Source organism: Thamnophis sirtalis, unplaced genomic scaffold (assembly GCF_051295495.1).
Source record: "Thamnophis sirtalis isolate CommonGarterSnake01/CBP01778 unplaced genomic scaffold, rThaSir2_p1.2 scaffold_8, whole genome shotgun sequence".
Classification (NCBI taxonomy): domain Eukaryota; kingdom Metazoa; phylum Chordata; class Lepidosauria; order Squamata; family Natricidae; genus Thamnophis; species Thamnophis sirtalis.
In genome coordinates, this window is record NW_028261388.1 from 69,365,785 (window position 1) to 69,382,698 (window position 16,914).

At 37.4% G+C, this 16,914-nt stretch overlaps 3 protein-coding genes across 9 annotated transcripts in view; 2 read left to right on the forward strand and 1 right to left on the reverse strand.

Moving 5' to 3' along the window:
• APBB3 (amyloid beta precursor protein binding family B member 3) overlaps positions 1-3,215 on the forward strand; it is a 50,987-nt gene extending 47,772 nt beyond the window's left edge. The window contains exons 11-12 of the mRNA XM_014066716.2: positions 498-686; positions 1,627-3,215. Coding sequence (XP_013922191.2) covers positions 498-686; positions 1,627-1,854 — 417 coding nt within the window. The 3' untranslated portion in view covers positions 1,855-3,215. The remainder of the gene's footprint in view (positions 1-497; positions 687-1,626) is intronic.
• Positions 3,216-4,158: 943 nt separating this feature from the next.
• SRA1 (steroid receptor RNA activator 1) lies at positions 4,159-9,335 on the forward strand. Its single transcript, XM_014066722.2, has 5 exons — positions 4,159-4,305; positions 4,379-4,552; positions 5,035-5,207; positions 6,012-6,120; positions 8,515-9,335. Exons 1-5 carry the CDS (start codon positions 4,281-4,283, stop codon positions 8,661-8,663), a joined length of 630 nt encoding a protein of 209 aa, XP_013922197.2. The 5' UTR covers positions 4,159-4,280; the 3' UTR covers positions 8,664-9,335.
• A 6,397-nt stretch (positions 9,336-15,732) lies between these two features.
• ANKHD1 (ankyrin repeat and KH domain containing 1) overlaps positions 15,733-16,914 on the reverse strand; it is a 122,382-nt gene continuing 121,200 nt past the window's right edge. For all 7 annotated transcript variants that reach the window (XM_087721855.1, XM_087721854.1, XM_087721852.1 and 4 more), the window contains one exon: positions 15,733-16,253. In XM_087721855.1, the coding sequence (XP_087577981.1) occupies positions 16,194-16,253 (60 nt within the window). In that variant the 3' untranslated portion in view covers positions 15,733-16,193. The remainder of the gene's footprint in view (positions 16,254-16,914) is intronic.

Below are 16,914 nucleotides of genomic sequence, written 5' to 3' on the forward strand. Positions count from 1 at the left end.
GTATTCAAAAAAAATTACTACCAGATCTGTGGGCGTGGCTTGATGGGCGTGGCATGGGAAGGATACTGTAAAATCTCCATTCCCTCCCGATTACCTGGGACTCAGGAGGCAAAGAAGATATGTGGGCGGGGTCAGTCAGAGGTGGTATTTACTGGTTCTTCAAGTTACTCAAAATTTCCACTCCCAGTTCTCCAGAACTGATCATAACCTGCTGAATACCACCTCTGATTCAAGTCCTGCCTGCTGGATGTATACACCATAATGGGATTTGTTTGGATTTGGCAGGGCATCACATTCACTGCATCACATTTATGAGGCTGATCAAGTAATTTATTTTTGTGTTAGGAATAGGTATTTTTTTAAAAAGAAATAAAGTATAAATTTGATTCCTATGTGAAAAACACCTAAAGCTTGCAACTAGTACCTGGAGGAGAATTGGGATAAATGCAATGAGCACTCTTAGTGTAATCTGATTGAATTGTTTTGTATTCTTTAAGGCTGAAGAGGAGAAAGATCCCTGCATTTGGGAATGTCAAGTACGCTACGTGACTTTTATTGGGATTGGGAGAGATGCCCACACATTTGGACTTATTGTTGACATGGGGAAACAACATTTCCAATGCACAGCCTTTTGGTGTGAACCAGATGCTGGGACCATCTCAGAAGCAGTACAGGCTGCATGTATGGTAAATGCTGTGAAAATAAAACAAACCAGAGCAGACTTCAGGAAAAGTATTAGTCTTCTAAAGAAGCTTCTTCTTAAGCTTGCATACATTTTATCTTCCTACCATTCTTAGTTCCACTGCCCATCACACCCAATACATTGTTTTCTGGCTCAGTATTCATCGTTCTTGAAATACTTGAAGATATAAAGATCAAGTATCTTGTCTAAAAGAAGAAATTATTATTGCATATTGCTATTTAGAATAAAACACTTGAAATATTTTATTCTATTTAAGTGAGGACTTCTAAACCATTCTGCCAGAAGCATTTCCTACAGCTTAGCTCTGGGAAAAAGAGAAAGTCAGACCTTAATTAAACATTATAGAGCATCCTAAGAATGAGTGAAATCAATCTTTTTGTGGAGATCATTTGGTATAATATTGCTATGCATTATATCTGATAATTAGGATCTAGCCAGAAAATCAGAATATTATCAAATAATTGAACTTAGTTTTAATCACTATATAAGAGAATTATAAAATATCTGGCCAATTGCAGCTGCAGAATTTTGAATGAGTATTTTCGGATTAAACTATAATATTTTATATATTCAGGTTTCTCCAAATAACTTACTGGATTGTATGTCCTTACAGCATCTTGCCTGAACTTGAAAAAGCTAAGCAAGATTGAACCTAGTCACACTGGAATGGGAGATAACAAGGAATCTTAGGTTTGTAGTCTAGTTTGGGAAGTAAGGAAGAAAGACATTACAGATTAAAGCAACGGTAAACTATTGCCACGTTTTATCTTTTAGTCAACAGGAAATGAATGAGTCTTTGCCATTAATATGATAGCAAGAAGATTTTTAGGACAAAAAAAAACACATGCTAATTTAGGTTTTTGTAAATCATGACTGGTTATGTAGTCTCTAAATTCACTGCAATTTATGTGTTTCTTTGATAGGTCCAGTATCAAAAATGCTTAGTGGCATCACGAATGAGAACAAAAAGTAGTTCACACTCCATTATGAAGCTGAAAAGGACAATGTCGCTTGATTCACCCGTTTGCTCATTTCCCATCACAGGACCCTCCTTGCAGAAAACCAGCAGTGGGGCTACAACGTGCAAGAGGGGATTGTTCTCTTTCTTTGAAACCTTCCGCCAAAAACATTCCATACTACACACTTCCTAAGATTAAAACAAAGTCTGGTGGGTCCCAGATGAGCCTTAATGGCACTGTCCTCTGATGTCCAGGCTATGAATGTAACTAGCATAATTTTGTTTGTGAAACTCCTTCACTGAAGCGAAAAAACCAATACAGCCAAACAAGAGTGGATCCTAAAGAAGGATCCTGACAGATTCGGGACATGCTATGCATATTTCTTGCAGTTCTTTGCTACATAGAAACTCTGTGGGAGAGGCAAGCTTGTTGGGGAGGGGGAGGGGGGCAAGGGAAAAGCAATGCTGCACAAAAACAATTGAAGGTGCTGTTTGCTACTAAGAGCAAGCAACATCATAATCACTGCGTAAAGTTAAAGTCTTGCTCCAATTGCCCAGGGATTGATAAGTAGGAGCAAAGCAGCCAATTCATCTTCATTCAGTAACAACCCATGATTTTTTATAGTTAAGCTACGACATGAACATGGTTCTTTTTCTAGTTGTAGTTTGAACTCTTGGAATGTGACACTGGAAATAAGCTCAAGAGAAGAAAAAACTACTGAATCTCTAGATACATGCTTGGATTAATATAAATTCTTGATCTGAAGTTATTCCTGAAAAAGTAATAAATAATTGACATCAATATTCTCCAAGCTAATGTCACTCAAATGTGTTTGGACCACGAATCTCAATATTTTCATTTAATAATTAATATACTAATTAGTATACTTTATCGGTCCAAGCATAGTTCTCACTGTACTAGTTTATATAATTCCCCTTCTCAATCTTTTTTTAAAAAATTTGATTAAATCTGCATTTCTTTTAACATTTGAACATCATCAATAAATAATGTTGCCAGTCATGCAGATACTAGGAAACAACTATTCTGAAACAAGTACCTGACCATAGTAAGCAGATCAAATGATGCACATAATCCCAGTGCTTTCTTAACAAAATGTTTGTAGGAAACTATGCATGCATAGGTCTTGCATACATGATTGTTATTTATAACATGGCCATTCTACCAGTCTTGGAAGCATCATCGAGACTCAGATCATCATTTGATGAGCCAACATTGATGATTCTTACAAGAGAAAAATAATAAGAAGGAAGATTTCTTTTTCAAAAGATGTAATAATACCTGTTGCACTAGCATTGTGAAAATGACTACTAGATCACTAATCTATGGGATCTATATAATGGATAGATGACACTGGTAGGAAGAAGGATGGATCTGCAAATGCATTACATTTTACGTTTCCGTTTCATTCTTGATATAATTCCTTTTCTTTCTTTTAATAAGTAATTCTGGATGAAGATAGACTCAAGTCTACCTCAGTTATACTTTTTATCTATCTACATTGGTCAAATAAAGTACTAATATATATTAAAGCTATATTTGCTTTATGTTTGGTTTCTGTCTCCTAACAATTCTATTGGTGCACAAATGAGTGGTTGAATATATATAACAGTGATGGCGAACCTTTTAGGCACAGAGTGCCCAAACCAGAATGCACGCACATGCACATGCCAGATGCAGAAACATGGCAACCAGCTGGTTGAGCTGGGGCTATGGCACACATGCCCACAGAGAGGGCTCTGTGTGTTGCCTCTGGCATGCATACCATAGGTTCACCATCACAGATATGTAGTGTAAATCCAGTCCTTTACACATGCGGTGTGTGTGTGTGTGTGTGTGACAGCCGCCTCGTTTCCAATGGGAGTGGGGAATCCATGCAAACAGAGGGAGGAAAAACGCATGGACCCCTCCCCCCAAATTGGAAAGAAGGTGGCTGTCAAAGAGAAGGGAGCAGCGTGCACCACGTGGGCTTGTCCAACAGCCGAAGAAGGATCAGGAGGTGAGGATTTGGCTGTTGGACAAGCCCACGTGGCGCGCGCTGCTCCCTCCTCTTTGACAGCTGCCTAGTTTCCAATGAAGGGGGAGGAATCCAGGCAGAGGGCGCGCCACGTGGGCTTGTCCAACAGCTGAAGGGGGTGGGCGGGGCAAGCCTGGTACTGACAGGCGGGGTAGCGAGTGAGCGGCGACTGGGTTCACCCATCTTACCACAGATGACGCTGGGCAGCTTACAACATAACAAACACTTATTTGTTTTACCATTGATACCAAGTCCTGCATTGTATATGAAAAACGGAACGAAAAGGATGAAAGCATTTTCTCGCTCCGTCTTTTCCTCCAAAAGGGTCTTCGCCCCTCAGAAAATCGCCTGCGACCTTCAGGAGCGCCAAGACCCCCCCTCGCCGGACGTAACAACCGTCACGAAGCGTCAGCGCCCTCTGAGTCGGACGGCAGGGCCACGCCCTCTCTCCTCTTCCGTGAACTCCCCCCCCCCCACCGCCAAAGACTGACAGGAGGCCGTCCACGTCATCGCGGGCGACGGGAAATGGCCTGGGAGAGAGCCGCTCGCCATTCAGGCAAGCGCGCCGGGCGGAAGTGTGGTGATGGCGGAGCTCTATGTCAAGCCCGGTGAGCTGCGTGGCGGGAGAAAGGTGGTGGTTGTTGCGAGAGCCTGGCGGCTGATCATCTGTTTCTTTTGCAGGGAACCGGCAGCGCGGCTGGAATGACCCCCCGGAATTCTCCTACGGGCTGCAGCAGCGTCCGGCTCGTTCCAGCGGCTTGACCCAGCGGGGTCCCTTCCGGAGAAGAGTGGCGGCGGCAAGTGAAGGAAAGGAGCCCGAAACGGTGCCGCACCCCTCCCTTGCCTCTAGCCCAGGTTGGGGACGGTTTGAAAATCTGTAAAAATCCTGCCCTGTATTTATTTAATTTAATTTTTAGGAGTATGCATCGCTTTTTGTGCCTGGAGAGAGCAGATTACTTTTCCCATTCTCTTTATTTTGTTCTGATTCTTGGTTTCGGTCATGCTGGAAACTTAAGTCTTTGCGACTTGGTGAACATATGTAGCTTTTTTGACAGCCTTACAGACCACCCAGTGCCTCTTTCGAGATTACTTTCTTATTTCCTAATTTAGTCTATAACCCTGAGGTTTCCATTTCAATGTTTTTATTTATGGGCAATTCCCAAGAATGGCCAAAATTGGGGTAATTGTATTTGATTCTAAGGGGCTAGTATTGCCAAAGCAGCTATGCTTAATTTATCTACTAGCTTTTTAATTTAAGACCCATTTTTTCTCTCCACTAAAGTGGATTAATGCTGTACACATCTTTCTTTTAACACAATCTGTGTCTACTCTCTCAGTTGGATTGCTTGTCCCACAGTCTGTGAACCTGCCTCCTCCTGGACCGCCAACCTCTTTTCAGAGAGCTGATGCCACAACACCATCTGTTGTAGAAACTGACAAGGAATATGAGGTAGAGGATGTGCTTTCTTCCTTGCATGAGGCTCTGAACAACTGTAGGAACTTTGTGCAGGTAAGAGAGCTACCAGCTTTTTGAGGATTTTACTGTAGAATGAAGTTGTTTGTGTCTCATCATCATGTCTTACTTACTGTAACAGTAATGTCTCTGTAATTGTTTTTAAGGCAGATCTCCTCATGCCATCTCCATTTCATTTCCTGCCATTAGAGAGCTAACGTAAAGTTCTCTGTAATTGTTTTCCTATTGAAATAACATTTTCCTTCTGTTTGTAACCCAAAGTTTGTAATATTAATGATGATGTGAGTTTCATCTTTAAAAGGGATTATTGCAATTAAGGCAAAACCAAAGTTCATTTATATGACCTTAGAGGAGGGTTATATTGAAATATCAGTCTTCCAAAATTTAGTATTTGCAGCTCAATAGAGAGCCTTTTCTATCTATTGTTACATACAAGGTTTTTTTTTAAAGTTCCACAACATATTTACAAAATTCTGAAGAAACCCAACATCTCCTAGAAACCTGTGACAGCTGGTTTAAAATGTGGCATGCAAAATGAATTTTTAAAGATCTTTACAATGTTTACATTCAGTTCTTGTCATAAAGTCTCTATAGATAAGCTTTAGGCACTGGCTGTACATTAGGAGGCTGCAGTGGGATTAGCTGAGAGGGTAAAAATGTATGTAAGCAAATGATTCCAGAGTTGTTGATTTGATTGAATCATAGCATTATTGAATGCTTTGCTTTTCCTGCATCTTAGGAAAGGACCATGAGAATGGCCACCTGCTATGGCTAGAATTTGTAAATATGACCCCCCCCTCCAAAAAGAGGTACCTGATAATAATTTGCTTCTGTATTCAGAAACAGGTTTGTGATGATATCCATAAACGCTTGGTAATTCTGCAGGAAATGTGGACACAAGGCAAATTATCTTCCCCTGTAAGAAAAAGGATGGGAATTCTAACAGAAGGTAAGGAATACACCTATAGCCGGCTATACCACAGTAGTGATTTCTTTTTGTAATCTTCAGCCTCAGCTGTGTATTGTACTAGAGGTAGCAGAAATATTGATTTAATAGAACTGGCAAAATCCCATCTGAGGGAACTCTGCACATACTTAAACCAGAGCAGTTTTCTTAGCAATGTGTGATGCTGCTAGAGGGTAGTTGACTAAGATTATTTTGTCTGTTTCTTTTTAGCTCTTGATTATTGTGGAGGCAGAATCTATTTTATTACTCTGCCTCAGGTTCCTAATGAAGCCTTTTGGGTTTTAGAGAGAATTTGGAAATGTCCCTCAAGCTCTTTGACAACTTTTCATTGTTTGGAATTGAAGGGCAACAGTAGCATTGGCTCAGACTGCACCACTGTGGCTTCAGAATGCCATTGGAGGAAGTGAATACAAATGAAATTGGATAAGAGCCCTTAGTAACCCTTTCTGTGGCCAAAAGAGCAGGAAAATATCACTAGTTTTTTCTACTCTTATTCAGTCTCCTCAGTTACTGTTAAGAGATCCTGTTTTAGTTGACCCAATCCTTTTTGGGGAAAGTGTCAGGAAACACCTGCAGGGCAGATATAAGAGCTTGAGGTTAACCATGGAATTAAAGGATAGAGAAGAATCGTAATATTATAAAATCTGGAATATAGGGTACAATTGGCTGGAAGATAGACATAAAGCTCCTATATAAGAATTTATATATATATGTAAGATTTATATCAAAAAGAGAGAAAAATGTATATATTTGTAAATATTATAGTTTAAATGAGTATATAATACATAGTATAGTAATTTATATAATTAGAAATTATGTTTATATGAGTCACATTGATACAGAAATGCTGTAACAAGTGGAATTGTGTTTTTAATGTTGAAATGTTTAATAATTCTTTTTTTAAAAAGAGCTTGAGGGCATCTGATGGAAAAAGTCACTTAGGTTTGCTCTGAGTAGTGAAATTGACTGATCTTTTTAAAAAAATAATTTTATTGACTGTTTTAATCTTTAAAAACAAAGAGAAACACCACAAGAACAAACAAAACACAAAATATACATAACAATATAAAGTAATTTTGCAGCCTTCTGTATCAGATTTCCTGTTTAGCCTGTATAATTCTCCATTCTGCATTGCCTTCCTATTACTTCAACCTTGTCCTGTAATATAACAACAGTAGTGCTAACACTTATAATAATATTGATTATTTATATCACCATATATTTACATTCGCTATCTTCTGTTTTGGCTTCTGTTTTCTAGCCACTTATAAATTTTATTCCATATTTTATAGAAATCTGATTCTTTTCTTTCTTTTAGTTCTATTGTCATCTCAGCACATTTGAGTACTTTTCTGATTATTGTTTTATCTGCGGGTGCATTGATTTTTTTCCCAGTTTTGTGCGAAGTTGACTGATCTTATCTAGTTGTTTGGGAAGAGTTTGAGCCAATTGATTTTAAGGAAGTGGTCAGAATCCTTAGGGTTTGGTTCATGTGTTTTAGATCCATATCATTCCTGCCTAGTTAAGACCTAATGGGAGACAACATACAGTTCGGCAATAGTGAGGAGTTAGTCCCACCCACATTTATGGTAGCAATGATCCGTCGGCTTTTCAAAAAAACGTTGCTGGACCCAAAGATACTAGATAATTTTAAACTTGTCTCCAGTCTTCCCTTGTAGAGGAAGGTTTTTGAGTTGATGGTCAGATTACAACTTCAGAGGGTCCCAGAGGAAAGGATTACTGTTTTTGCACAGAATCCTCCTGTGTGCAAAGTATACATGTTCTTAGACAGAGAGGTCCTATTCATGGAGTCATGCATGCTTTGGTCACAGTCTGCCATGACTCTGCAAACCACTTAGAAGCTGTAACTGCTCCAAAATGCAGTGGTGCAGATAGTTATGTGTGGTACACCCATATAGCACATTTCCTAAGCTGCATGGGCTTCCAGTAGCTTCTGAGAGCAATTCAAGCTGTTGGTTATTACTTATAAAGCTGTTAGAACTGCTTGTCTCCAACCATTTTTGCACATCCCACAATATCTGACAATGCAAGTGTATTCCAGCTCCCTATTGTCATCTGATGAGATCCAGGAAATGTGCCTTTTCTGCCATAGCACCTGTCCTCTGGAACAATGTATCCTCTGTAAGCTTGGGATGGCATGATGGCCATTCACAAGGTGCTGAAGATTTGGTTCTTCTCTAATGCAGTGAGCCAAGCTGTTACATCAGCCAGTCATTGGTGATGTGATTATGCGCCTTTGAGAAATTCCAAGTGTGATGTGCTTGTTTTAAAATTGTTTTGGGATGTTTATGGTTATATTTTATAGATTGAAAGCAACTGTATAAGATTTGAGATGCTTTTTTTACTTTTTTTCAGAGCTCAAGAGTCAGCATTGGGATGAAGCTGATGAGATTCATCGCTCCCTAATGGTGGACCATGTTGGTGAAGTAAGCCAGTGGATGGTTGGAGTCAAAAGGCTTATTGCTGAAACAAAGAACTTGCCTGGAGGAGATGCACTGCAGTAGAGCATGAGCAAGGAGTCAACCTGTTTGGACCTGAATGCTTATAAGATTTACCTGAGCCCAGGAACTTGACAATGTGAAAATGGACCATGTCTGAAAGGCAACCTAGTCCAGGGAGATTTGACTTCTTAACCATTAGAGGAATAACTTTATTTTCTTAACATCTGTCTAATCAAAAGTTGCATTTTCCAACTTGATCACATCATAATCAATGAACATTTTTTGATTGAATTAAAAAAAACACTTATTTAAGAAGTGTACCTTTTTGAAGAAGATGACAGATTAAAAACAACAATTTTGCAAATACTGCTTTTAAGTTGTATAATGAATCCTAAATGCCATACTGGTGTTAACTCTAAACAGTTTCTTCAGATAGCTACTGTAAAGTCTTCCTGTTTATTTTTCTTTTCTCAATAAGTACGTTGTTCCATGTTTGCCTGCAGAATTCACTCCACCTTCTGTTCTCTAAAGTGTGCCTGTTGAAAAGAAAAGACAAAGGAAAAAAAAAACCTGTTTTCTGTTTTTGAGCAGGGCTCAGCACTAAAGAGGAACCGATGTTTACTAAAATCAGGAACAGATGTTAAAAATAAATTTTAGAAAATCCTTTTATTGCTAGACTTTGTTCTTATTTATTTTATATGGCTGTATTAAAACCATTTTTCATTTTATTATTCATTTAACTGGTTGCCTCTGGTATCTTTTCTTTTGTAGCTGATAGACTGGAACAGGAATAGTTGCTGTTTGCCTAGTGTTTCTCATTTAAAACATCATAAACAAAGCCCTGAAATAATTTTTACTATTTTATAAAATATCTGGAGACAGGTTTATATGGAAGCAAAGGAATTCATGAAAAAAGTTTAGTAAACCAGAGTAATTTCACAGAAGAGTGGATGGTCCTTGAGGACTTCGTTGCCCCTTGCATTCTATGGGGCTTTTATGGAGGGATGCTGTCAACAGCTTTTTGCTTTGCCAGCATTCAACATTTTTGATATTGTAATTTTTCCTGGATTTGACAGGTAGCTTTTAATATAAAATAGTAGCAGGTATCTATGTTTGTTAAACTGAAAGTTTCAGAGAGGCTATTGTGCTTGGCTGTATGTGTATATGTCTTGCATTTATAATCAATGCGATTTCTAATTAGGCCATGTCACAGGAATTCTGAAAAGCTAGTTTCTATTTGGGCTTTTTGTCCTGGTAAATTTGTAATTGGTCTGATTCAAAGAAGTTCCAAAGGAGGTAACTTTTATTGGTCTTTTTTGAAACGCCCTCCCCCTACTTGGTTAATTCACAAGGGTTTTTTTTCAGTTTAGTGTAACATAAGGTTCTTTTTAATCTTCATATTCTTTTTCCTCTTGTTAAACTTGTTCAAATCTTTATAAATCTCAGTAACTTCTTTCAGCCATGCGTAGACTGTGTTTGTAAATGTAATTTTTACGCCCATTACATACCAGTAAGTGTATGGCTACTGTTGTTTTTTTCTGTTCTAGCCAGCAATATCTTTCATATTCTTTCTAGCCAAGTGTGAATACTATGTTTTGTAGTTCAAATATAGATCTACAGTTGCAAGATATATGATAAATTTCTAATAATGAAAATGGATTACTGCCATCCTTAGATGATTGAATCATTTCTTGGATACCTCTTGATTTATAGATACATTTTCCAGTTATGCTTCTCTAGCAATACTCCAGACTTGGCTTCCATAGGCTTGTCTCCAGTGCTCGAAAACTTTCATGCAGTTATACTCACGCTTGCCTAGGAGTTATAGTGCCCTTCATATTCAGATCATCATTTATCTAGTCAGTTACTGTGGTCATATTGTTTCAATTAAGATTAATTGCCACCTGAGTGCACAATTTAGCTGTTAGGTGAGTTCACCTCAGTTGCCTGATAGATCTGTTATTTCCAGTGGGCACTTGGGAATTTTCCTAAACATCTGATAAACAGTTTTTCTGAGGACATGGTAAGCCTTTGGCAACAGAAACTGATTCAAACCCCTGACAGAATTGACTCCATGTGGCTTTTTTGATTCCTGGGTGTCCTTCACTTAATGGCATCCCAGGGTGTTGAAAGAGCTGCCAGATGGAACTACTGTAATGCGCTCTACATGGGGCAGCCCTTGAAGAGCATCCCACTGATTATTTTCCTCCATGTAGATCTAGTACTGTTAAGAATGACTTTTTGAGTATGGTTTGTCAGCCAGTTACAAATTCATTTGATGATGATGCTGTCTATCCCACTTTTTCCTAGCTTACCAAGAAGTAGGTTGTGGTCTTTGTCAAATGCCTTGCTGAAATCTAAATATACTAAATCCACAGCATTTCGCTGATGTATTAAGTCATTTTGTCAACGAATGAAATAAACATTTGTTTGTCATGATCTGTTTTTAACAAACTCATGCTGACTTCTAGTTATAATTTTGTTTTTTTCTAAATGTTTACAGATTATTGTTATGAGAGAGAGAGAGAGAGAGAGAGAGAGAGAGAGAGAGAGAGAGAGAGAGAGAAAGAAAGAAAGAAAGAACGAACGAACCTGGGCTATCTGTCAGCCCTCAGATGGAGAGTCAACACCCACCAGGTCTGGAGGTGGTTGATGAAGAGGAACAGCTGGGTCCAGTGTCTGATGTGCAGCTGTGCAGAAGGCAGGGAAGAGCAGAGCAGTGGAAAGCTGTGGGCCAATCCTGGGGAAGGAAGAGCCACTGCTGCTAGCTAAGGCCCACTCTAGCTCTGGGGATAAAAGGCAGGAGGTGGAGATGAATAGACAACTATTCATCTTCCGTTTGTCCAGACTTGTTAGCCTGCGAGACAAACTTTTTGCCAGGGCTGCTGGCACTCCTAATAAAGAATTTTTTTGAGATTATGTCAGAGGGTTTGTAGTGTTTGGGGAGCTGAGTCAGAACACACTGCTTTCTCTCTAGTGCCTGTTACTTCCTTGCCATTTCTCTCTTTAGTGGACCAACTGTTTCCTTTACTTTTTTTTCTCTTGTTATTTATATGTTGAAAGCAATTTTTTAAAATTATCTTTGACTTTTGTTGCAAGTCATTCTGAGCCTTTGCTTTCCTGACTTTGTCTTTTCAGATTCTGGCTATCTGCTGATATTCTGCCTTAGTTATGTGTCCCCCTTTCCATTTTTTGTACTTATCCTTTTTGTCTTTCAGTTTATCAGAGATCTTTGTGCAACCATACTGATTTCTTCTTGGATTTCTTGTTTTTCTTTTTTAGTGATATTGTATTAGATTGGGCTTTTAGGATATTTTTTAGTGTTCCCATGTTTCGCGATTTGTTTTCCCCTTTAGGATTTTTATCCACGAAATTTTGCTTAGGCTCTGAATTCGTTAAAATTAGCTCTTTTGAAGTTTAAGACCCTGGTTGGATTATATTCTATTGCTTGTGTTAGAATTATATTGAATTCCAGTATGACGTGATCACTCTCACCCAAGGTTCTGGCAACTATCTCAATCACTACTTCTTGATTAGTAAGAATTGGGTCCAGTATAGTTTTTCTTCTAGTTCCGTCCTATATCTTTTGGATGACAAAGTTGTCAGCTAAATTGGTTAGGAATCTGTTCGATCTCCCACTTGTCCCCCAGTTGATATCAGAATATAGTCTCACATTACTACTGTGGTACATTTCCTACATACATTTGTTAATTGATTAGCAAAGAGTTCACTTATTTCTTCTTCTTGGTTGGGTGGCTTGTAGCATACTTCTATAGCAATATAGTTCCCCCCCCCCCCCTTTTATATTGACCCATATGGATTCTAGGTTTTCATCCTTGGTTTTGTGTATTTGTGTAGAGATGTTATATATAATGCAACTCCATCTCTTTTGTTAGGTCTGTGTGATTTAATAGTGGCTGTTGCAGCAAGACTATCACTACATAGCAGTGCAGCACATTGATTTTCCTCTCCAGGTCCCCAGATTCAGTTTAATCCTTTTTTTAATCAGTCCTCTTGTGCCAGCATTTATCTATCCAATTAACATGGTATGTTATTGGGACAATTTCCTCTGTTGATACCATTCCTTGACTTGATAAAACATGCAGGTCCCCTGGTTCTTCAATAAGCTGTTACTTGTTTATGAGTATTTTCTGTGGTTTCTCATTTTAGTTTTCAGATTCATATTTCCTTCATGATTCATAGGAGATATATATTTAATTCACATTATACGATGAATATTCATTGTGAATGCAGATATTGTAATGTAGTTTTTAGTACTAAACTGCTGAGCAACAAAGTGACTATTTTTTTATCCTTAAGACTGTGGGTGCTATAAATTTTGTATTGGGAACAAATGGCAGGCATTGGTTTTGCCACCTCTTTCAACACCTAACACCGGAAGTGTTAGTGTTGAGTTTCTGAACTGAAATTATCATGAGTGCATTAATTCAACATTCTATATCAGATTTCTTTAGAAGCATATTCCTTTCTAACTACAAATCTGAGTCTTTTGAATCAAATCCATACCTTACTCATCACTCCTAATTCTTCTCTCACCTAGTTGCTCACAGGGAAAGGCGATTCACTTGCAGCTGGCACCATAATCTGAGGCAAACTGCTTGATATGATTTAGGACAATCAAGATTTTAAAAAATAAAGGAACCTATATCTTTGTTGCAGGTTCTATTTTAGGATAACCCCTTCCAAAAAGATTAAAAAAATAATTATTTTGAAAAGGTCCTGACATTTGAGAATGTGAAAATATTGTGAATTCTAAAACACTAGCATTAACAAGAGTGAACAAGAGCAGTCTTAAGGTAGCTATGCTATACTACAGAAGTAATGGAATGTCAATAGAGTTTTTCCATTTTTCCTTTGGAAAGAAATAAGAAAAAAATAGTACACAAACTTTATTTTTTTTTAAAAAAAGATTCACCTGTGCAACATAGGCAAAATTTTCAAAAGCCTAGTGAGTGTAAGGTTCATATTTCATCTTTGACCAAGAGTGTTTCAAGCATATTGGCACTATGAAGTAAAAGTGATCAATAAAACATTTAGGACCTGACAGCAGAGACATTTTTATTGTTAGAAAGGCTGTAGTTTCTCCCTTTGAACATCGAAGAATCTTAAATATTTACACAAGGATAGATTTATTTATTCCAATTTATTTTCTGTCAGTTTTGTGGTTCAGGCAACTCTTAATGTTAAAAACATAACAATAACTTATAAAAGTGGTATTTTTTAATTTTGCATTTTAAGATGAATAATTTTCACATTCTCAAACATCAGGACCTCTTCAGTCTTGTCAAAGTATTCATCACTGTAAACAGCTATCGTACTACTATTACTAGCTAAAGGATCTGAAATAGTTCCCAGATGACAAGTGAGACATTGGCAAAAAGTTAGGTTAGAAAATGATTTTTAAGGGATCCAAATTCCAAACTGTTTTAAGGCTTTAAATATCCTTAAGCTAAACTAATTAATAGAAGTACAGCATCAGCGGTCTGGCTGCACCCTTTTCACCAATTACTGTATAGAACATGTTAGTATAATTTAATCTGAGGTAATTAACAAATCAATGTTCAGAAATGGTTTTATCACAATACTCCTTGCAACATATATCACTTGTATCTCCAAGAAGAATGCTCAAAGGTAGCATATCCAATTCCTAAACCAAGCAATATTATTACCAATAATACCTATTCTATGGGAATTAAATTTTAGCTTGTTTTGACCATCTAGTCTTTTTACAGCTGTGACAGTGATTTAGTTCTGTTATGAATAAATGAACCCAGCTCAGTATAGTGTAAGTACCATAAATCCCCATGACTTATGAATGAAGCTGTGAGGTCCAAGAGAATTGGCAGTTACACTTTCTCTTTCCTCAAGTACAAGTCATTCACTAGGGCAATCAAAATACTTTTTATTTCAAAGCTGTTTTTATGGATTAAAAACCTACTGTTTTAGAATTAAAAACTAAGGAACAGATCTTCATTGATAATTTTGTCCCTTAGCACACAAAATTTTCTAATTTTTACTGCAGTACAACAGTCACCATGTGACTTCTGGCATAAGCACCATTTTATAATTTGATTATGAATTTGCTATTTTGAAATTCAAGTTGTCAGCAGCTGTAACTAGCATGGCCAATGGTGAATAATAAAGGATCCTAGAGTAAAATTAAAGACATGTTGGCCATTCTTATTCTGTAGCGATGAATGCACAGAAGACTGCCTGGACTACTGCTGAAGTAATGCTTTGCTACTTATTCCAATGGTAACATTTTTTTGCATATGCACATGCATGCCCTAACAACCTGGGAAACCTTCAAGGTGGCTACATGAAACTAAGAGGACACAACCACCTTAATAGTTCTGAGAATAGCATTGTCATGAATAAAAAGATTCTCACCAAAAAATGTGCAGTCATACCCCACAGACTTTTTTGAACTGTGAATGGCAGTGATCCATAGACGATACTGTTGCACACAAAAAATAATTTATGCTCAGATTAAAGTTTAGATTGACTTAGTTTCCCTGTGCAGGATCAGATGCTTTAGATGTGTCTATCTTTTAAATTGTGTTGAGTACAAAATGTTTTTATTATATCATCATATTCTTGAAATCTAAGTGTGATTACTTTTGCCATGGCAGTCTTGTCACTACAGGGAATTCACTGTACGATGGATTGCATCATGTCTGTGTAAACCTTGTGTAATGGTCTATATGTAATAAAATGGACTGAGCTTTTTAAAAGATGAATATGAGAAATATTTTAAAATAATTGTCATTTTACTTCATTTCAAAAGCACCTTAATCTGAAATATTTCAGTGTTCTGAGCACCTGTTTATACATCTTTTCCTGGTGAATATAACAATGCTTTCATTAGAATTGTGCTATTAAACGAATAGGGACTTCTGCAGTTATTTTACTCATAGTTCAATCTGATGGTCTCATTTAACAAGATCCAATAGTTGTTAATATAATTGGGGAAAACCTTTAAGAAATTTGCAAATATTATATTAATTTATCCAGATTAAAAAAGTAAAATGTTTTAATTCTCAGATTCAAATGCAACATCACTGGGTATTAGCATTCAATCAATATATTATTAATATTAGTACACAAAATCTTGTAATGTTCATCTTTTTATTGAATATTCAGGTAAATATTTCACATTAATACAGGCTACATAAAGTAGAGCCACTATACGACATGAAATTTACTCAACATTTTCCTTTTAAGTATGTAAACAATTATACATGTATTTACCACCCTAAAAGGTTGAAATCATGTAATCACCTAGTTCTCTGTTGCATACAAGTAGCATTCAGTAGTGTTTAGCCAAAAGCACTAGCTTTATCCGATTTGAGTTCAAAATGGCTAAACTAACTGGAGAACAGAATCAGCTGAATAGGTAACTCATTTTGTTCTTATAACAATGGGCTAACAAGTTTCCATTGTAACAGCCCACAGTGGAAAAAATAGTTTAGTTAGGCACATTAAAAAAAATCCCAAGTTCTTCCAAGGTCAGACTTCTCCAAACAAAATTTAAAAAAAAGTAAAAGAAAAGGAAATATAGGCCCTCCTAGATTAGTTGACATATTTGAGGTGCATGTTTCCAATGTGAGGTGCCCAGGTACCAGGCCAAATCTAAAATGGGAAAAAACAACATAAAACAGAACATTAATTTCATGGAATATTTGGAACAGCATTGCAAAGAACTAAAGAAAATTACATTTAGAAGATCCCAAGCCTTAAGCACCTAGCTTAATTAAGCTTAATTCCAATTCAAAACTCCAAGGAAATGCTATGAATACAGTGTAGTTAAGATTTAAGACATCTGAAAATGAAGAACACAGCCTACTTCTTGGGCAAGATAGAACAATGTGGGATAGTTCCAACAGATTGATCTGCAGTTGGCTGATCAACTGCACTCAGCATGTGGTTCTCAAAGAAAAAAAAAACATCTACATGTAGGGAAGCATGCAGTAAGGATTCTCAAGGTTCTGTCAGGGCCAGTACTCTTTTAACATTTTCAGAAATGATCTAGATGAAGGAACAGAAGGATAATTCATCAAGTTGCATACGACATAAACCTGGGGGAACCGCTAACACTTCGGAAGATCAACTCAAGATTCAGAAGGATCTCAAGTGACTTGCATATTGGGCCCTATCCAACAAGATGCAACTCAGTGGCAAGGTAAGTGAGGTCACTTTTCACTTAGGCTGGAAAAATCAAATGCACAGGTAGATCTAACAGTAGATCCTATGAGAGGATCCATGTATCCTGATGCAGCACTGCTTAAGAATG

What these genes read in the sequence shown, in the direction of transcription:
- SRA1 (XM_014066722.2), top strand. Translation starts at nt 4,281, where the DNA reads ATGGCGGAGCTCTATGTCAAGCCCG. An exon ending in CTCCCTTGCCTCTAGCCCAG is followed by an intron (nt 4,553 to 5,034) that starts GTTGGGGACGGT and finishes CTACTCTCTCAG; the next exon opens with TTGGATTGCTTGTCCCACAG. An exon ending in ACTGTAGGAACTTTGTGCAG is followed by an intron (nt 5,208 to 6,011) that starts GTAAGAGAGCTA and finishes TTCTGTATTCAG; the next exon opens with AAACAGGTTTGTGATGATAT.